The 22,407-nt window shown below is 37.0% G+C and overlaps 1 protein-coding gene across 1 annotated transcript in view; it reads left to right on the forward strand.

The window, feature by feature from the left end:
* Positions 1 to 22,407, forward strand: part of PRR16 (proline rich 16) — a 274,184-nt gene that overhangs the window by 153,239 nt on the left and 98,538 nt on the right. Inside the window, 1 exon segment of the mRNA XM_081230458.1 lies at positions 18,556 to 19,459. Coding sequence (XP_081086584.1) covers positions 18,556 to 19,311 — 756 coding nt within the window. The 3' untranslated portion in view covers positions 19,312 to 19,459.

A 22,407-nucleotide genomic window follows, 5' to 3' on the forward strand; every position in this document is an offset into this window, starting at 1 on the left:
GAATTTTGGTGTTTGGTATCTTTCGCAGGTACTTGAGGTTTGAGATTGTTAGATATGTTGTCTTTATACTTACATAGCAACTTGGCTGGGAATGACATTCTTGGCTCACACTTCCTTCCCCTCAGAACTTTGTACACATTGCTGTTCCCTCCTCTGTCATTTGATGTTGCACTGGGAAATTCTGATACCAGCTTGATTTTTCTTCCTTGATTTTAACTTGCAACTTCTGCTTGGATATCTATCCTTGAAGTGCTGGATATTTCTTAGTGGCAGTTGTTCACCAACAGATTTTACTGGAGCACATTGCACAGTTTAACAGCCAAATTCAGTAATTTCTTCCCTTCAGAGAAATTAAGCCTTTTGAGTATGTTATCTTTCTGTTCCATTATGATGAAGTTTATTTACTGGGAAAACCAATGTTCTCTGTGCTGTATATGAACTTCGTATTTCCTCCACAACTAATATTTTCTCTCTCTGCAATCAACACTGCCTTTAGATCTAAGCAAGAGAGACCCTTGCCGGGAACACTGGGCATTAGAGTGACCCACCGCCACCCTCCTCTACCTGCTGTGGGAGACCAGGCAGCCATGTCCAGTCAGAGTCTGTATTTTCTGTGTACACCATCCTCCAGTACCCTAGATACTGGAATTCCTCTACCATCAGCTCCAAACACATTTCAAGGATGTGTAGTAGCTTCCTGTCGTGAGCTTTCTGAGTGTAGACCAAACCACTGGTATATTTATCTTTAGATTTATTTATCTTTAGATTTATTTTGTTTTATTTATTTATTTATTTTTGCAGTACGCGGGCCTCTCACTGTTGTGGCCTCTCCCTTTGCGGAGCACAGGCTCTGGACACGCAGGCTCAGCGGCCATGGCTCACGGGCCCAGCCGCTCCGCGGCATGTGGGATCTTCCCGGACTGGGGCACGAACCCGTGTCCCCTGCATCGGCAGGCGGACTCTCAACCAGTGGGCCACCAGGGAAGCCCATCTTTAGATTTATTGATCAAAGGTTGACTATTTGTAGAGGCTGTGAACAGAGCTTGGATGTATGGGCCAGGGTATCTACACATATGCATTTGAGGTGCCTCATGGTGTAAGGAAGACTAGGGTGGGAAAAGGAGGGTGATGGGCCAAGGGCAGGGCTCAGGGGCTGGAACTTGTCCATCTTCACTGCCACTCTCTGACGTGGAATGCTGAGGAGTTGTCCAAAAATTCTGTAAATGTTTTTAAATAGTTTATTAGCTTGAAATTACCATTATTTAATTTCAGTGTATGGTATTTTCCTCTTACCTCAGACCCTGAAAGTATTTCAAACAGGCCTGTCTGAAATCTCCATATTTTCCTTTCTGCAGTCACAGTGAATATGTCAAGCTTTCCCTTTCTGTCAGTAATTGCATTGCAATCATGTCTGTTCTCTAGCTTGCTGTCTGCATTTTGTGAGTTTGGTAATGGTCGTGTTTTAAAACTCAGGTGTTTCTTTGGGTCTTCAATTCCTCTTCTATTTTCTTCTTTTACTGTTGTGTGTTTGTTTGTTTTATTTGACTGTTTCTATAGCACAAAAAGCACTCAAGGGCAGATTTTCTTCCATTTCTTCCAAAATGAGTCTGTCTTTGGCATAATGTGCTCCTTTTCTTTTCTTTTCTTTTCTTTTCTTTTCTTGCCACAGTAGTGTTTACAGAGTCACCATGCCAGTTCTTTTTGTCTTGCTTAACTTGAACAGCTCTGCTTCACACTTCCATTGGGCCTCAAGTAGTGTAGATGACTTTTCCTAACCATGTCCCTAGCATGTCTAAGTATGACTTATCCTCCCAGGCAAGCCCCAGTGTGATGGCAAACTTATTTCATGTTCTCCCTTTGTAGAATAGGTAAATGTTGTGTTCTAGTTCATTCTACTACTGCATTCAGGGGTTTTCCATTGGCCCTTTTTGTGTCATATTATCCCTACAGTTCAGCCCCTTGCTCACTTTTAATTGTTTCACTGTCCTCTCTTCTGCAGGCCTGCCCAAAGTCCACAACTTTTTTTCATATTTGACACTATTTGTGAAAACTGGAAGACTTTTGTTATTTCATTGGTACCATCCTGAGGCACTAAGACCAGTTTAAAGATCTGTACTGAATCAAGTTAAAACTATATCTCTTTTTCTTTTGGTGATAGTATTTCAGACAGTGAGTTGTGTCTCTTTAGTTTTTTGGTTTCTGCGATTAAGTGTTTTTGCTATTTTTAAATTTTGTTAGTTACTGAGGGGGAGATTCTACTTTACTAAACTTTTTACTATGACCTCACTTCCTGTAAGTAAAAGTGATGCATGCATGCTGCTGAAAAGGTTGAAAACATTAGACAGAGTACAAAAAGTAAAAAAATAAAATAAAAATCATTTCGTTTTCATTTTTTTTTTTTTTAAATATAATAGTGTTTATTTTTACTTGTTGACAGTTTGCTTTATTTATTTATTTATTTTTGGCTGTGTTGGGTCTTCGTTTCTGTGCGAGGGCTTTCTCTAGTTGTGGAGAGCGGGGGCCACTCTTCATCGCGGTGCACGTGCCTCTCACTATCGCGGCCTCTCTTGTTGCGGAACACAGGCTCCAGACGCGCAGGCTCAGTAATTTTGGCTCACGGGCCCAGTTGCTCCGCGGCATGTGGGATCTTCCCAGACCGGGGCACGAACCCGTGTCCCCTGCATCGGCAGGCAGACTCTCAACCACTGCGCCACCAGGGAAGCCCCTCGTTTTCATTTTTATTCAGTGCACACCTCCTACCATTGTTTGCTCTTATTCCTCAGGAACATTTCCTTTGTCATTGTTTCCTAGAGATTCTATTTCTTATCATGATGTCTCAAGGAAGTAGGTTTTGTTCTTTAACTAGTTCATGCCAAAACACTTGAAGTTAAGGAAAATGAGCCTAGAAAGAAAAGCATTAATTAGAAAATCATTTATTATGACTTTTCAATGTTAAAACTTCACTTTTCTCCTACCTAAAAAACTCTTATCTCTCTGATATACACATTAACATCCCTGTAGAGTACTCCCTTTATATTTTGGAGAATTGGATTATTACTCTGTTGCTTTTGAGAGTTGAATCTAAAAGAACTATCTGCATATTGGCACTATTTGCTGAGCAATTCTTTGAAACCGCCTGTAATAAAAAGCCCTTCAGTAACATGCTATGATACCCTCATGTTGCAATCTATTCTGAGGTGGACTGAAATTAAATTTTGTTTACTAATAATAAACATTGAAGTTAGGGACTTGATTTACTTTTAATAAACTAACTCTAATCAGTGGTATATCTGTTAAAATAGCAAATGTATCAAGAACTAGGCAAATCCTCCTCTGCCATAAGATCCTCATGGCACAGGCCTGGAAAGAATGACTCTACGTGCACATCTTTCTACACGTAATGGGGCAATGAAAAGGTTGAGAGAAAATGTTTTGAGAGTTAAAATGACCCTGCAGCAAGTAAGATGCCCTAATTTATTGCTTAAGACTAATTCAAGTATTTTAATTTTGAGAATGGTTTGTCCAAATTTTTTTTCAAAGATGCGAAAAGAGACTAATTCTATTTTGGACTCATGTAATGGCATAGTCTGTTATGCCAGGGATCTTAAGATGGTGAGATGTGAGCTGGATAACACCTGTGTACAGATTCGGTTTGACCTGCGTGATCGTTTTTGTGTGTGAGTTTGAAAAATCTGTAAATTTCACATAAAAATCAGTTTTTCTCTCCTCTCTTGAAATCTTTTGAAAGGGGCAAGATGGTGCCCTCTTTGTGTTACCTTTAGGCAATCATGTCTTCTACTGTCCACCGTTAAGTCCCTTCTTTATTGCCGTGTATTCACATACCTTCCCCAGTTAGATTTGACGGCTCTGTTTCTGTGGTAATCTGAAAATGCTGTATTACTTTATAAACATTCCTCATATAGTTATATGTAAATGGTTAACACTAGCCTTCTGGAAAAAAGTCTAAATGGCTAGATATTACAAACTACCCAGATTATTTAGTCATCATCCTCTAATTCTTGGATTATACATGTGAAAATCATGTGTTATAAATCTATTTGCATAATTCTCCACAAATTAAATTTTGAAATTTCAGCACATTTTGTTCACACTATCATAATTTTGTATTATATGGCATATTTTTAAAAATTATTTTCTTAATGATGTTAAATAGCACAGTTTTTCCACCTTTTCATTAAATTAGACCTCAGTAAAAAAGAAAGTGTCATTTTGAAAGAAGAAACACTATCCTGGATTTTATATTAACAATGTAATATGCTAGTTATTTTAAAAATAACAATAGAGAATTTGGCCAAGTACAATAGAATTAGATACAATTGTGGCCACTAGAGGGCTTTTTTTTTTTTTTTTTTTTTTTTTTTTACCAGTGCAAGCATAATTGTGAAGATAAACAGTGAAGTTTATATGTCAACCAAAGATTAACTGGTTAGTGCCAAGGTTTTAAATGTGGTTATAATATATAAAGTATGCAAGAATCTTAACCAGACTATACATAAAATATATAATTTTTGACATTGTATATCCGTGAAGCACTGTTTCATAATTTAATAAGTGAAAAGTAGTCAATAGTACAAACTCACAGATGGGATAAGTTTCATATGTTCATTGCCTTAACATTTTAAAAGTGTTAGAAAAATATTCTACATTTTGCTTCTTTTAATACCATATATAGACCATGTGTATCTATAGTACCTTTGCATATCTTTTTGTTAGAACTAAACAGTAGGACTAGCTTTTGTTATGAATACTCCATTCTTGTTAAAAAAAATTCATGCTAAAGTCTTTCAGGGACTTTTCCACAAAATGACAGCTGTGAAAGATCAATTTTCAAGTACTAGCGGATTTAAATGGCTGTTGGCTCTCTGTGGTGAAGATTTTCGTTGTTTTTCAAATTATGTGTAAATTATCTTTTATAAAATATCTCTGGAACCCTATGACAATGAAGACAGATGCTTGAGAAGCCTATTTTAAAAGAATTCCAAATTTTAAATCTCCCCTCTCTCTTTCATCTCATATATTCTGGCTCATTAAATCAGACATGAAGGTCTTATATTTTAAAATGCAACTCCCTTTACTCCATTAAAAATGGAGTAGAACTCAGGCACAGCGGGGAATATTATAATGCTTGCATACCTTTATTAAACCAAGAATAATGTCCCACATGCAGTTGCAATAAGCACACTTCCACCATAATTGAGTTAGACTAGGTATTTTCAAGTTAGGAAGGATATTCCAAAGATGGGCTTTAGAGATTTTCAAATGTTTCCACTAATGCAAAAATAATGTAATGTAACCTTCTCATTTGCATCATTTTCCATAACTTTCCCTATGTTTGCTTATGACAAGAATAATCTTTTTTAATGACTTGGTTTATGGCAATGTCTTTCCACTCCCTCAAGCCTCTATAAGATCATAGGTGCTCACATCACTTTTCTGTTTGAACTTTGCCTATTACTTTCAGGTAAAGGCCAAACTTTTGGTATTTAGCATGGTATTGAAGACCCTTCGGTGTTATAGCACTTCCTCACCTGCATCTCTTTTTCTTTCTGTCTCTATACACTTTCTTCTCTTCCTAGCTTGCCCCTTCATCTATTAAACATCCCCTCCGATGTGCATGCATACACACACACACACACACACAGCACACATACACAAACCATACCCCTTTCAGTCTGCCACATTGGATGGCTTTCTGCTGGAAATCTCAATTGATCTTTCAAACCTCCTTTCCTTTCCTTTGTATTTTATTGTGCCTGGAATTATCTTCCAGCTTTTTCTACCTGATCCTTCCAAAGTCCATTAAATACGTTCTATTTCTGATGTGATTCCTCCCTCCCTGGCAGAATTAACTGTTCTTTCCTCTCTCTTAAAACATTTTATATATAGTCATACTCTAGCATGTATCACAGATACTACAGACAATTACTCTCTCTTTCCTCTTTTTTTTTTTTTAATTAACAATATGGGGAACTAATACCAGGAAGGAAGACCCAGTTTCACCATTACACAACTAATGAGAGCCCAAATGATAATTACATCCAAACGCGATACCTTCATATTCAGTTGTGTTATCAATATCAGCATGTCTGGTAATATTATTTTGAAGGTTTGATAAATGCTATTATTTCTATAATTATATGTTTGAGATATCAAGAAAGGAGTAATAGAGTTTTTCTGATGTTTTTGACAAGTAATTTAATGTTCACATAGATTCTAAGATAATTTAGACAAATAATCGTCTAATTTACTAAATTCCTCTTCCTTTATGTTAGATAATAAACATTTAACTCACTACCTGAGAAAAAGTAAAAACATATGTCAAAATGTCATTTTAATGTTTAAATATTTAAATATTTCATTAGTGATATTGATAAATGAAATGCTTTAGTAATCTTGCAATTGGATTTTAATATATCATTTCAATGTCTTCCCTCTAACAGAAAATATCTTGTATTTTTAAGATATGTGTGTATATATGTGTGTATATATATATATATATATACACACACAGAGATTAGAAATCTCATGAACAAAGTCTGTTTACAACCGAAATTCATCACCTCAAAAGTTCACAAACAAGCATCAAACCATAAACAATAGGGACCTAATGTAAAAATATTTTGTTATAGTATTTTTCCTTTTATTTATTTATGTTTATGATTTATTCATTTAATATATATTTCTGTTTCAGATGTAATGGAACAGGATACCCTGCCCTCTGGGCGTTTACATTTTCACCAAGGAGTCTGACATTAAAGAGCTAATTACACGACCAGTCACTAGTGCGGTTCATGCTGTGAAGCACAGGTGCAGGAGCTCTAGGGCTGTGTTGCAGGACTTCAGAGCAATCTGGAAGCTTTCCTTGAAGAGGAGAAATGTGGGTTAATTTTTGAAGAATAGGTCAATGTGTGTGTGTGTGTGTGTGTGTGTGTGTGTGTGTGTGTTTTGTGGGAACAGTGAGGAGTAACCAGGACTAGGTAGAGGATGACTTACACAAAGACCCAGAGACGGGAGCTTAGCATCTTCTAAGCACAGGAAGAAATAAAAAGAGCAGAGTGAGGGGAAGTGGCACAAGGGCAAGCTGATGTACAAAGCAGGACCCGGATCTTAGGAGGATTGTGATTTTATAAATATTTGGTTTTTATCTTAAGAGCAATAGGAAACCACTTAAGGTTTAATAATTTATGTTATACGTACAGATTTAAGGAAAGCTCTGTCTGGCTGCAGTGCAAAGACTGGATTAAATGGAAGAGAGAGTGGATTGAATAGAGAGGTTGTTCTTACAACCTTACTCATGATGCTTACAGAATATTTTTTATTGAGCTAGTTTTCCATCAGTAGGGAAGGTAATACACAACCTGAGGTTTACTCATCTACACTTTTTGTTTTTGTTTTTTTTGTTTTTGTTTTTTTTTTTGCGGTACGCGGGCCTCTCACTGTTGTGGCCTCTCCCGTTGCGGAGCACAGGCTCCTGACGCGCAGGCTCAGTGGCCATGGCTCAGGGGCCCAGCCGCTCCGCGGCATGTGGGATCTTCCCGGACCGGGGCACGAACCTGTGTCCCCTGCATCGGCAGGCGGACTCTCAACCACTGCCCCACCAGGGAAGCCCCTCATCTACACTTTTTAAAATGCAGAAAGATATTAGAGTTTGAGAGCTATAAGCTTGTGTTGAAGTTTACAGGTCCATTATTGTGAGTTACAGTCTCCTCCTGGACATTGTTAACATAATGGAATCATTTTGATGTGTATACTCACAAATTGCAAGTGGATGAGTCTTTTAAATCTGTTAAGCTGCTTATAGCAATTGTGATGAGGGAGGTTTCCTTTTCCACACTTTACAGGAAGCCTTAGTATAAGCATGTTTCTTATGAAGACAGAAATTAAAGTTAGCAGTGGCATTTCAACCACTATAGTGTGTGAATAATGTTTGTTACAGGGGAAGAAAAGTCATAAGTACTCACTTACTAAAACTGACAAGCAAGTAAACGTAGGACTTACATGAAGTGATCATCACATGTAATATTGATATATTTTACCTCTGTGGAGCTGAGCTGTGCAATAGCACTTTATCCCTTAGTACTCAATTGTCTTATGTTTATTTTATACAGTAAGCATTTGGACACGTGACATTAGAAACAGTGTGTGAAAATTTGGGTGATTTCTACTTCCTCCAAGAGTACCTCAAAAATGCTTATGGTTCGATGAGGAGCTGGTTTAAATGAAACCAGGTACTTTTGTTTTATAAGTAAAAAATATTAAATACCTTGATTTTGCAAATTGTAGAGTTACAAATTTTAGATCATTTAGTGCTGTAAATAACATAAACTGTTGATACTTGTATAATTTTCCAAGGTTGCCAAGGCCCATGAACCTTTTTGGACAAATCATATCTAGAATTTTATATTTAGACCTGGTCTTTCTAAATACTATTCATCCCATGGCTATAAAACAATTTAACTTAAAAAGAAATTACCTACTAAAGCATGTATGTCCATCTTCATTCTCTATCAAAGCACTAACTTTTTGCCTTTTTTTGGTTGGTGCCACAAATCCAAACCTTTTGGGAACCGATCTTCAAAAGTGCAACTGGTGTAGAAACTCCTAAACACGCCCTGCAGGGCTCCCCACAACCTGGCCTCTGTCTGCCTTTTCAGCCTTGTCTCTTATTCATGTGCCTTATGCTACTTTATCCTTTATCAACATATAAAAAATTATATTTCGTACCCTTATGCCACTGCACATGCTATTCCTTCTGCCAAGAAATGCCTTTTCCTCCAAGTTTCATTTTATCATTCAAGACATCTCTCATTTTTCACCTGACTTGAAACTATCTCTGGCCAATGCTACCAACTGACCTGCTTGGAAAGAATAAATCACCCCTTTCTCTGCTCTCCTATACTTGTCAATCCTTTTACCACTACACATGGTACACTGTGTGGTAATTATTAGTTTTCATGGGGAAGGACTGTATCTAGTTCATGTTTTTTTTCTTTGAGTTTTTGGGGGAGTATAATTTCAACTATTATCAGGCAGGTATTTGCACATTCGTCTCTATCTCCAAATCAAATTCTACATAAGGATGTATAAAATTCGCCTTCTATATCATCTCCATCCTATGTCTAGGCCTATTCCTTGGCGAAAACCCCTTTTAACATTTGCTTTTGTTTTTCAGGTAGTCAGCTGTCTAAACAATATGCTCAAACACTTTTTTTAAACTGCAAACCATGTCATTTGACTCATCTTTATGGAAGATGAAGAATTAGTCTTTTTTGCTTTTGCCATATGTTGAGAAGAAAAATCAGTAACCAGCATCTTAATAGTAAAAGTAGAATGAAACACTGTTAATGAACTCATAAAGAAATAAATTTAAACCTATATTTCTAAATTTGAACCTTTCAAAAGAGAATTCAAGATTCAAATGGTTACTCTTTTTACACACATTATACTCATCACCCACAGTTCAGTAGTTCACTTCTTTTCCCTATCCCTAATGTGTGACAGCTTTCCAGTTGTATGATCTATTGAATGTAATTCATTATTTTTTCTTGGAGACTTCTGATTTCCTGTTTTAGCTTAGAATAATTGCTTTGGGGATTCAAGTAAGTTGTCATTCTTAAATTATTTTGTTTTCATACTTCCGTGTTAATTACAATGTTTTTTGCTTTGTGTGCCTTCCTCCTTTCTTGGATTCCATTTTGCTGAGCTACAGAATAACCTTAACTTTTAAAGAACAGATACAGGAGAAGTAAATTATCTTTGTCCTTAATATCTAAAAATATTTTAATTTTTCATTACAATAAACTGTTAAATTAGTCAGGTATAGAATTGGGGTTAAAATTATTTTGCCACAGAACTTTTGAAGTTACTGGTAAAATGACTTTCATCATCCATTCATACATAAGATGCTGTGATGATTATTTAATTTTCACTTCTTTCTGAGTTTTCTGTGTTTGTTTGGTAAATGATTGACTTTGTTTTCATTTTTATTCATCCTGATTAGCACTCAATTGACTCTTTCCCTCTGAAGCTCCATTTGTATTGTCACCTGTGGAATTTTCTCTTTATTTTTTTTATTTTTTTGATTATTGGAATCCCACATTTTTATCTTTTTTCCCCATTTTTTTCTGGAACTTCTCAGTCAGTCATTGAAGCTCCAGGATTGATTTTCTTGCTTTCCCTGCCTTTAAATTTTTTCTTGTATTTTCCTTTTTATTTTATTATTTTTTAATTATTTTATTTATTTATATTTGTCTGCGTTGGGTCTTCGTTGCTGCCCGTGGGCTTCCTCTAGTTGTGCCGAGCGCAGGCTACTCTTTGTTGTGGTACACGGGCTACTCATTGTGGTGGCTTCTCTTGTTGTGAAACACGAGCTCTAGGCGGGTGGGCTTCAGTAGTTGTGACACGTGGACTCAGTAGTTGTGGCTCACAGGCTCAGTAGTTGTGGTGCACAGGCTTAGTTGCTCCACGGCATGTGGGATCTTCCCGGACCAGGGCTTGAACCCATGCCCCCTGCATTGGCAGGAGGATTCTTAACCACTGAGCCACCAGGGAAGTCCCTATTTTCCTTCTTAAAGAAAATAATTTTGCTTTATGATTAAGAATATTTCTTAGATTTTTTTTCTTTTAGCTTTTCTTTAAAAATAATCTTTTTAAATTTAGTATTTATGTTTTATACTTCAAATATTTTTCTTTCTTGATGTCTGTTCTTTTATAACAGTGCATTATTTTATAGCTGCAATACATTCTGAAACCTCTCCAAATACATTAATTAGAATTACTACAAAGTTCTCTTACTTTACTAATAATGACAGCTTTGCCTTCAATATTGATCTTTTCATTCATCTTGGTCCTTCTATTTTGTGATGTTGTTTACCCTCAAATATCTCTTGATCTTCAGACATATTCATATTATAAAGATGTTTTAACAGCCTCTCCTACATATAGGGAAAAGGAGGATGCTGATTGAAAATTCTGAATGTGTCAGATGGGCATGAATTACTTTAGAAGACAAGCTAGCTGCTCTTGCCCCATTTCTACCACCTTCCCAATGGAAAAAAGTAATAATAATGAGGGAGGAGAGCTTTGTTTTGAGATCCTACCAACCACACTCAGTGCCGCCTTCTTATCCAGAGACATGTTCAGATTCTTTACAGCAAGAATTTCAGTTTACCTTAAGGGTGTGAGCTCTTAGCATGTTGCTAGTCTTGTTGCACCTTTTGACACAATTTTTTTCCATTGTGAAACATAGTCACTCAACAACTTCACACCCTAATTTTGCATTACTTCTCACTTCCACTCTCTCTCTATTCCACCTTCAAGTTTGGAATCCTTCTGGGACTCCATCAGTACTTTGACCACCTTTTCATTAATTCACCCAGGTATTTATAAAAATCTCTGGTCAGCCTATACCACACTTTGAGAAGATATTCTGAATTTATTACTGTAGTTATTTCTTTACTCTCATTTAGATATGATTTGGGGAGGAATGCACTAAATATACATGATCAGTCTCTATTAAACTGGAAGCCTTATTTTTTTAATCCTCAGTGTCTCATAAAAGATTAATAATATTTGCACAATAAATATTTGTCAAACCCAATTGAACACACAGAAAAATAAGAAAAAATACATTGTAGTTTTAGCTTATTTTCTACTGATCAGGCTTGGCTATGAATTATGATTATTGTTTATTTTTAAATCTAGTTTACTTTCTGAGAACAGGGTATAAATTGCCACTTAAATGAATATTACAAAAGGAAACAACAAAACACCTTCAAAACATATACTGTATTCTGTTTCAAAAAATGTTTCAAATAATTTTTCAGTAAGAATTTTTAAGCAAGTTTATAACCTTCATATTTATTTCCCAACAAGGATGATTAAAGGTATACCAGTGTGTTTGTTTGTGTGTGTGTGTGTTTTCTGTATGTGTGTTTTAGTCTCTATTTCAGAGGATGCTAATTGCCTTGGAATGTCCTTTCTCCCTTCTTATTTTGAGGAATAAGCATAGCTTTTCACTGAGCACGTTGGACCCCAGATAAAAGCGTACATTTCCCAGTCTCCTCCACTTAAGCAACTTACTATTGGCTGGTCAAACATAAGTAAATAAAATGTATTACTCCTGAAACATCTCTTTAAAAAGGAGTAGGTGTGCCTTCCCCACCGTTCTTCATCCTTCCCCTTGAAATACATATGCGAAGGCCAGCCCTCCAGCTATGAACTTGGACTTGAAAATGGACACCAAACCCTAGGGATAGCAGAACAGAAAGTTGGATAGAGCCTGGGTCTCTGGCAACTTCAAGATAGTGCCTTATTTATCCTGGATTGCTTCCACTATCTATGTTATATACTCTATCAAATACACCAAGGACAAGGAGAATAAATAAACATTAGATAATTCAACTCTGTTATTATAGTGTCTGGGATATTGTGATTGGTCAGGTCTCTAAGAAACAATAATATCGTTAAGGAAGTGGCAGTTGATGTAGAAATCCAAAGACAGCTTTGGGAACTCAAGGCAATTCTAGTCATTCCTTGGAAGGCAAGCATTTAGTGCTCACCACCTGAGCAACTCTTTCATATTGGTCACTGGACCTTTTCCAAAAAAAAAATTTTTTTTAAACAAATAAATGTCAAAGCAGAATTAACCAAATTGTGGAATAGTTTAAATGTTTTCCACTCATTAAATTGTTTTTAGCGCAAGTATAATTAAATATAGTTCTCCCATTCACAAAATAATTACAGGAGTTATTTATACATATTAATTCATATTTAGTACATCACTAGTACTGTGGTCTAGCAGTAGAATACAGAGTTGTATAGTAAATAATGAACAACTTATTTCCTGCCAATAGATCAATCAGGTGATAGATAGGTAAAATATATAGAGATAAATACAAGTATAGATTTTTAAATTTTTATTTTATGTCAAAAATGGAGGGTTTCCCTGGTGGCGCCGTGGTTAAGAATCCTCCTGCCAATGCAGAGGACATGGGTTCGATCCCTGGTCCAGGAAGATGCCACATGCTGCAGAGCAACTAAGCCCATGCGCCACAACTACTGAGCCTGAGCTCTAGAGCCCTCGGACACAACTACTGAGCCTGCATGCTATAACTACTGAAACCCACACACCTAGATCCCTTGCTCTGCAACAAGAGAAGCCACTGCAATGAGAAGCCCGTGCACCGCAATGAAGAGTAGCCCCCACTCGCCACATCTAGAGAAAGCCCGCACACAGCAACAAAGACCCAACACAGCCAAAAATAAAAACAAATAAATAAATAAATTTATTTAAAAAAAAAAAAGTAGAAGTGAAGCTTTTGGGTCAGCCTGCATTCAGCCATGGACCATGGTCTGACAGCTAGTTCACCCATTGCTCTCATTCATTTCCCTCTCTCTTTACTGCTGATGCCACACATTTAAATTGTGGTTGTTTTTATGAATAAATATTAAATATAGAAGAACTCATAATTTGGTGCATATTTAAGTTGGAGTTAAATTCCTCCTTTCCTTTCATTAAGTTTGTAATTCTTAATGAAATTCTAGAAGTTGTGATTTGTTACTGAGAAGACCCTAGAGAAAGATTCACTCAAATTGAAAAAGGGTTTTGTTTTTAAGGCCATTGAGCTATATATTATGTGGTTTTTAATTGAAATATGTAGGATTTAGGAAAGATCTCAGTACGTTTAGGGCTATACTGATGAATATTTAAAGATAAATATGTAATTCAACCATCTTAGTTGTTTTGGAGAGTGACTGAAATGTTCTCTGTGCCAAGCTGTGGAGCTAGGCTTCCAGAGTCAGATAACATAGGCAGAGAGTTCACTAAGCCTCACCAACACTTTATGGCTGCCTTCCTTTTTTTCTACTTCATCCTTTCCTGTGTGCCTTTCTGGACAACCCAGAGTTGGTGACATTGAAGACCTCGAAAATCAGACCCAAGATGGGAAAGCTGGGGAGAGATGGAAGTGAGGGCAAGAAATGACTTTTCTCAGAGGTTCAACCTTTATCCAGTTTATTTACTCAGCATTTTATTATTGAATATCCACTGTGTACAATCACTGTACTCTCTGCCAGGAGTTCAAAGATGGAAATATGTGCTTACATGGTCTGAGGGAAACACACAGGTAGAGACAATTCTGATATACAGAGGCAACTGTAATAATAAAATGGCAAAGTCCCGTGAGAGCATAAGAAAAGGAGCTCCTAATGTTGTTTTTATTTATTTATTTTTTTAATTTTAGGTAAATCTGTTCATCCTGAATTTCACTCTAATGCCAACCCTGAAACCTTGAAGCATCTTTATTTTTATTCTTTTCAGTTTAACATTTACAGAAGTAGTATAAGCTGAATTTTGTATACCCACAAATAACTTGGATCATTTAGTCAGTTAATTTCTTCCAAATCTGCTTCCTTTTTATGAAAATATTTAGGAATATTTTCCAATATGAAAACCTTAAGCTCATGTGATCCCTGAGCCACAATTATCAGTATTCCTAATTATTCCACAATCTAACCATAGCTTCCTTGTATGTGAGGCTAAGGAAAACCTGGAATCACTGAACACATTATCCTTTCTTTACATCTCCCTCTGTTTCACTCCCATTAGCACATTCCTCCGTAGATCCGAGTAGCCACAATTACTTGGAAAGATGACTAAATTTCAAGTTTGAGATACACATTTCTCCTTTGTTCCTGATGTTAGGTGTGGATGTTCTTAGACTTTTGATTGATGTCATGCTATCCTCTCACCTCCAAATATGTGCAACAATGTGTCCCTCTAGTCCTACTTTCTTTCATTTTGCTTTCCCCTTAATTCCATCATGCCTGTGGTCATAATTCCTTTAGTTGCAATATGATACTTTGAAATCGTTTCAGCAAAACATAGAAGTGTAATTATAAGGATACAGTGTATTCCTTGTATGGTTAATTTACTCATCTCTCACTTGGCTGCAATATCCTCTAACTCAACAAGTAAATAAACTGCAGCAGCCTTCAATGTGTTCTCCACATGGCAGCTGTTAAGAAATTCTCCTCTTATTTCTTTCTAACTTTATTTAAGTAGTGATATTTATTTTATTTTCAAATTATAAAAGATTTTACACATGACATAAAATAAATACTGTATCAAATATAACCTGAACTTAACAAATGTTAACACTTTATCATAATTACTTTATATCAAGTTTTAAAAGAAATAAAATATTTCATCTATATAGCTGATGCCTTCTGACAGTCTTTCCCCTTCCTCCTTGCCTAAACTTAATGTGTATCATTTATTTTCATGTTGTATAAACTAAAACATCTGTGCTTCTACATATAAACAATACATACATATTGGATACATATACAGATATATATTTTTAAATTTTTATGTTCAACTGAAGGCTTTTGAGATTTATCCCTGTTGATAAATATAGCTGTAGTTACTTCATTTGAACTAGTTTGTATTTACATACATCACTTACTAATAGATATTTAGGTTGTTTCCAGTTTTTTGCTATGGCAAAACAAACAAACAACACCAAAAAAAAAAAAAACCCTAAAAGAAACATCCTTGTGCTTTTTCAAGCCTGTGCACATCTCTTAGAATTTCTCCAGAACAGTCTAGGCTTTGTTCCTAAAATACCTGTATGGTAGGGTAGGGTAAGCACCTTATACAATTTATAAGACATTGTCAAAAAATTTCCCAACACACTGAATTTACATTTGCACTGGCAATGTACAGAGTTCCCATTTACCCACCTCATCACCAACAAGTAGAACTATCAGGCTGGTTCGTTTTTCCTAAACTACTCCGAATGAAACACTTTCTCATTCTTCTTCAGTTTGCACTACCTTGATTATTAGTGAGATTGAGTATATGATTTTTGGAAATTTGGAGCATCCCTTATGTGAATTACTTCTTTAATAACTGTTATCCCATTGTTCGAGCATGTGTGTGTGTGTGTGTGTACATGAACTTTCAATTTTGTTTCATTCATTTTTTTTTCACCTGTTTGTATTGATACAATACTATTTGATTTAAAATATTTCAGGGTTTTTTGCTCAGTATTAGTATAGTTGCATCAGTTTTCATTTGGTTATTTGCCTGCTATATCTTATTTCTTTTTTTTTTTTTTTTTTTTTTTTTTTTTTTTTTTTTTTTTTTTTTTTTAAATATTTATTTCTTACCCAAGTGGCAGATTTACTTTTTTTTTTTTTTTTAAATATTTATTTATTTTATTTATTTATTTTTGGCTGTGTTGGGTCTTCGTTTCTGTGCGAGGGCTTTCTCTAGTTGTGGCAAGTGGGGGCCACTCCTCATCGCGGTGCACGGGCCTCTCACTATCGCGGCCTCTCTTGTTGTGGAGCACAGGCTCCAGACGCGCAGGCTCAGTAATTGTGGCTCACGGGGCTAGTTGCTCCGCGGCATGTGGGATCTTCCCAGACCAGGGCTCGAACCCGTGTCCCCTGCATTGGCAGGCAGATTCTCAACCACTGCGCCACCAGGGAAGCCCCTATATCTTATTTCTTTCACTCTGTATTCAATCCTTCTGTGTCCCTTCTTGAATAAATTATTTTAATCTATTTATACTTGTTATGATTATTAATATTGTTAATATTTTTTAAGTTTGGTTTTTTTAAACTATCTTATGGGTTTGTTTCTATTTAGTATGCTTTTTGTTTGTTTTCTTATTTTCTACCATTTTTAGATTTGCCAAAATTCCCTTACTCACATTTTAATCCTTATTTCAAAAGTTGTAAGTTTGTCTTTTACTTCAGTAGTTGCCGTACAGTTTTTCCCATGCATTCTTAACTTAATGAAGCCTAAAGCTAACCAGTGTCAGATAGATATGATAAGATTCCTTACACACACACACACACACACACAAATTCAGTGACCTTTACATGAAAAATTAGTATGTGCAAATGTCCTGCGGCAGGAAGCTGACTGGCAATTATGAGGGTCTGAAAGAAGACCGAAGAGGTTTGAGAACAGAAAGGAAAAGGACATCTTAATAGATTTGAGTATGGAAGGTCACTTAGGAGTGCTGTCTTGTACTGACTAAAAAGGGCCAATTGTTTTATTTTCAGAAATCTTGTGAGCCAATTGTGAAATAACTATTATTGAAAACAAAAGTATATAAACCTATATTAAGTAGATTACATTAAAAAGAAAGATTCTTTTCTAATTATTCCTAGTCATTCCTAATTATTTTACTACATTTTAATATTTATCTGTACTCCTGAGTTTATGTTTATTCTACTGGTATGGTGGAAACACTTTATAATGATGCACTCCTGCAGGTTTCTTCCCAATTTCACATTTAGTGATGTTGCCTTTACTCACTTGAAGTCAACCATGGCAGGAGTTTACACCATGGAAACTGGCAAACTCTTCAAATCAGGACTCACTCACACCTCTAAGAACCCGTTATTAAACACTTATCAGAACAATACTGAGACTGTACAGGACCTTAGAGACCATGTTAAGAATTGATATATATCACAGGAGAAATGAGCAGGCATTGAAAGGTTTTAAGCAAGGAATGACAAGAGCACAATTCTGTTTTTAGAAAGACCACTGAGATTACAGAAGTGAGAGGCGAGGCAGGGTGACTCTGGGTGGCTCCCATGGTAAGTAATAGTGGCTCAGACTAGGATCAAAGAAAGGAAGATGGAGAGAAGTGAATGGATTTAGGAGCTAAAACTGAAGACCTAGCTCTCATGGTACTAGTGTGAACCAATCACATAAGACCCTCATGTGGAGGAAGTAAAATCTCTGAGTCCTCTCTAACTTCTGGTTGGTAATGATATTTTCATTTTGAGCCCAATTGTGCCACCATGTGCCAAAGAGCCAACTTCACAGTTGAACAAACTTAGGCCTGAATAAGAGAGGAGGGAAAAGTCTACATATGGAAACATGAGATGAAGGGACTCATTCCATTTAAAAATAAATTATTTTTAAAGTAATCCATAACTTTTCTTTCCTCCTATAGGCATACTAGTACATGTGTGGTAGCCATGAGAATAGCCTCTAAGATCTCTGACTGCAGGGAGTGTAAATGATAGAGGGTCAACTTCTGGGTTCTGAAATTGAGCATTTGACCTGAGGCCATGCTTCCCACAAGTTGCCCCAGACAATGACTTAACAGGGCAGAGACACTAAGCAACCCTGTTATAGGTGCCAGATTCAACCAGAAGTTAGAGAGGACTCAGAGATTTTACTTCCTCCACATGAGGGTCTTATGTGATTGGTTCACACTAGTACCATGAGAGCTAGGTCTTCAGTTTTAGCTCCTAAATCCATTCACTTCTCTCCATCTTCCTTTCTTTGATCCTAGTCTGAGCCACTACTACTTACCATGGGAGCCACCCAGAGTCACCCTGCCTCGCCTAAATTTATTGAATGAAAACATTAAGAATAGTGGAATACACCACAGTATTAGTCAAGGTTCCCATAACAGATTATAGCGAGACAGGAAGATATTGTTTGTAGTATATTTTGCTTCGGGTCGTTCTTCAACACAATTACCTTGTCCTTTCCACCAGGTGGTTGACCAGATTGATACCCTGACTTCTGACCTACAGCTGGAGGATGAGATGACCGACAGCTCCAAAACGGACACCCTGAATAGTAGCTCAAGTGGGACAACAGCCTCCAGCATAGAGAAGATCAAAGTGCAGGCCAATGCCCCCCTCATTAAACCCCCAGCCCACCCATCTGCTATCCTCACCGTCCTGAGAAAGCCAAACCCTCCCCCTCCCCCTCCACGGTTGACACCTGTGAAGTGTGAAGACCCGCAAAGAGTGGTGCCCACTGTCAATCCGGTAAAGACCAATGGCACCCTTCTGCGAAACAGAGGCTTCCCAGGGGCACCAAACAAAATTCCAAATGGAGACATTTGCTGCAGACCCAGCAGTAACTTGGACAAGGCTCCAGTGCAGCCTCTGATGCATAGACCTGAAAAAGACAGGTGCCCCCAAGCAGGGCCTCGGGAACGAGTCCGGTTTAATGAAAAAGTCCAGTACCATGGCTATTGTCCTGACTGTGACACCCGGCATCACATAAAAAATAGGGAGGTCCACTCACACAGCGAACCTGTCCACCCACCAGGAAAGCTTCCTCCCCATGGCCCTGCCCAGCCTCCTCCCCCTCATCTCCCTCCTTTTCCACTAGAAAATGGGGGGCTGGGAATAAGCCACAGTAACAGCTTCCCCCCACTCAGACCTGCACCTGTGCCTCCTCCCACAGCACCAAAACCACAGAAGACAATCTTGAGGAAGTCAACCACCACAACAGTGTGATGTATGCCATTTAAAAAAACTTTTTTGTTTTTTTTAATTCTTATATTATAAACATAAAATAATACGTAATGAGCACTTTCTACTCAAGCAATAAAAAGCCCAAATATATTTATCCTGCATTCAGCAGAGTGGCATAAAAAATCACCGGGTAAGTATGCAGTATGTTGTTTATGTCCTGGCTATACATTGTTTAAAAGTTACATCATGAAACCACAGAATAACGGAAAAGCTGAATATATTGTTTTTTCAAATTGACCTGTGACAAACTGTGACCTGTAGATTTCAAATATTTTGATTTACCATAAGGGATGGGATTAGATTCATTTTATTCATGCCTAACTCATCTATGCATTAAGAACATGCCATACTCTGACCTAATGCTTTTTAATAAGAAATTTTAATACTGAAAGACTATTTTATTATTTTTTCTAAAGATATTTGTCACTAGTTTTGCACTATTAAATGCTAAGAATAATACCAGAACATTTATTTTCTATACTATACAATTATGACTATATGTTCACCTATATATGTAATGAAAGATTTTGGTCTGTGGAAATATCATATGTCATAAACAATGGTAAATAATGGCAAAATCAAATGTTCCTCAGAATTAAAATGAAACAGTGGTTCATTTAATCCCACGTTAGTTTACATCAAAATGGATAGCAGCTCTGACAGAGTTTGGAGATCACAGTGAGTATATGTCAGAATTTTTCAAATTAAATATTCATAATCCAGATTCTCAATAGAACTGTAAACGTTTTCATATGATTTGCCTCCATTTTGGTACCTCAGGGATGACCTGTTGCAGCCCAGCCCCTTTAGGTCCTCCCCACTCTCAGCATGCCTCCAAGTCACTGCATAAACCAGCTCATTGAAGCTGTAGGATGACTTTGCTCCTGCATCAGCAAGCTCTCTGCCTTCCTGAGGGATTCCCCCATTTACAGGAGAATCCTAGAGGAAAATAAAGATGTTTCTGGAACAGAATATTTTCAGCATTCACCTTAAGCTGATTCTCCCTCAGAGCTGAAATATGCCACGGTTCTTTGTTACTCTATAGAAGGAAGAGAGGAAATCCTTTCCTCCTAACATCCAATAAGTGTGCTTCTCTTTAGTCTAATTTGCCAACTAAAGTCACACTTACCCATGGACAAAAGTTCACTTCCTAACTACCATGATTTGGACTGATCCTATGATTTGCCCTGGAGTTAGAAATGAGTTTACTCCCTTAGAATCATGATGACAGGTAACTGCCTGGGCAAAATGTGGTCATTAAGTGGCAGGAGTAGAAGGAGTCATCTTTGGTGGAGATTTGATTATTATGCAACTTAAAAAAGAATACTGTAATACTTTTGAATATTTGGCTTTTGATCGTAAAACTTGAACTTTTGCTACTACAGGAAAGTAGTCTTCAATCATATTTCTTCGTTGCCTTTTTCATGTTATAGCATCATAATTTGGAGTACTGTTTTTGGACAACTTCCTATTTAAAATGATAATAAATTTTAGGTGTAATTCCCTAAAGAAAATAGTTTTTTTTGTTTTGTTTTTTTGCGGTACGTGGGCCTCTCACTGTTGTGGCCTCTCCCGTTGCAGAGCACAGGCTCTGGACATGCAGGCTCAGCAGCCATGGCTCACGGGCCCAGCCGCTCCGCGGCATGTGGGATCTTCCTGGACCGGGGCACGAACCCGTGTCCCCTGCATCGGCAGGCGGACTCTCAACCACTGCGCCACCAGGGAAGCCCCTAGGTTTATTTTTTAAAGGAACAATCAAATGAGTAAAAATAGAGACGTCACGTTGAAAATTTACTCAGCATGATTTTTGTTCTGTGTGTGTGTCGGACATGAAGATAATGCAAGCAGAATAAATCCAACTTTTCAGAAAGTTACAAAAGGTAAGACCAATAATCAAAGGCCAGAATCTAAAGTTTATTAACTATATGATCAGTATGTTTAATAGATGTGAGCCAGGTAAATAAATAATTGACATTGAATACCAAAATAACACATTGTAATATGTTCATTTAGGTTTATACCCAGGATTTTTTTTTTTAATATATTCTTTTTTTGAAGATGTTGGGGGTAGGAGTTTATTAATTAATTAATTTATTTTTGCTGTGTTGGGTCTTCGTTTCTGTGCGAGAGCTTTCTCTAGTTGTGGCAAGCGGGGGCCACTCTTCATCGCGGTGCACGGGCCTCTCACTATCGCGGCCTCTCTTGTTCCGGAGCACAGGCTCCAGACGCGCAGGCTCAGTAGCTGTGGCTCATGGGCCTAGTTACTCCGCAGCATGTGGGATCTTCCCAGACCCAGGGCTCGAACCCGTGTCCCCTGCATTAGCAGGCAGATTCTCAACCACTGCTCAACCAGGGAAGCCCAACCCAGGATTTTATTACCTTTCTAGATGTAAATATTTACATCCTTTCAAATGTGCGTCCAGTGTGAGGCCTTTTGATATTATGAAGTCTTTGAAGACATGAAGTTTTTTCCCTTCAGCCCATCTTTCTTTCACAGCCAATTACTGTGACCTAATAATTACTTTATAGTTTGAAACTTTGACCCTTGTTGATGTCTGGGAACCAACCTGGACCTCAAAGTAGAGCTTACTAACAGCCACATACCATCCACTGAGCAGATAACTCATTTGCAATAAAGCAAGTTGAATAAGTTGGATGATTTAAGCAGGTTGATTAAGGATATTTGAGCCAGATGCCTACACACAACCTCTGAGGTTCAAATCCATTTCTCTTCCTCAAATTATAGATGGAGCTACCCCATGAAAGACCATCTTTTTATGTTTGATTAGTGACATATGCCAAAACCACAACACCTGTTTTTATTTAACACATTTATAAGTAACTGTTGGCCTATAAAGCTGAGTTAAATCTCAACATAAAAAAGTTATAGTTATTGACCTTCTTCTCTTATTACAGTTTATTTATTACATAGTCAACATTAAATGTTAGATTACAGCAGTGTTGGGACATTCCTTTTAGTTTATTTGCTCCAATGTTCTTTTTTTTTTTTTTTTTTTTTTTTTTTTTACTAATGTATAGAATATATTGGGCCAATAGGCTTTTTTGCCCGATAATTCT

Source organism: Mesoplodon bidens, assembly GCF_964165515.1.
Source record: "Mesoplodon bidens genome assembly, chromosome: 4".
In the NCBI taxonomy this organism is placed as follows: Eukaryota; Metazoa; Chordata; class Mammalia; order Artiodactyla; family Ziphiidae; genus Mesoplodon; species Mesoplodon bidens.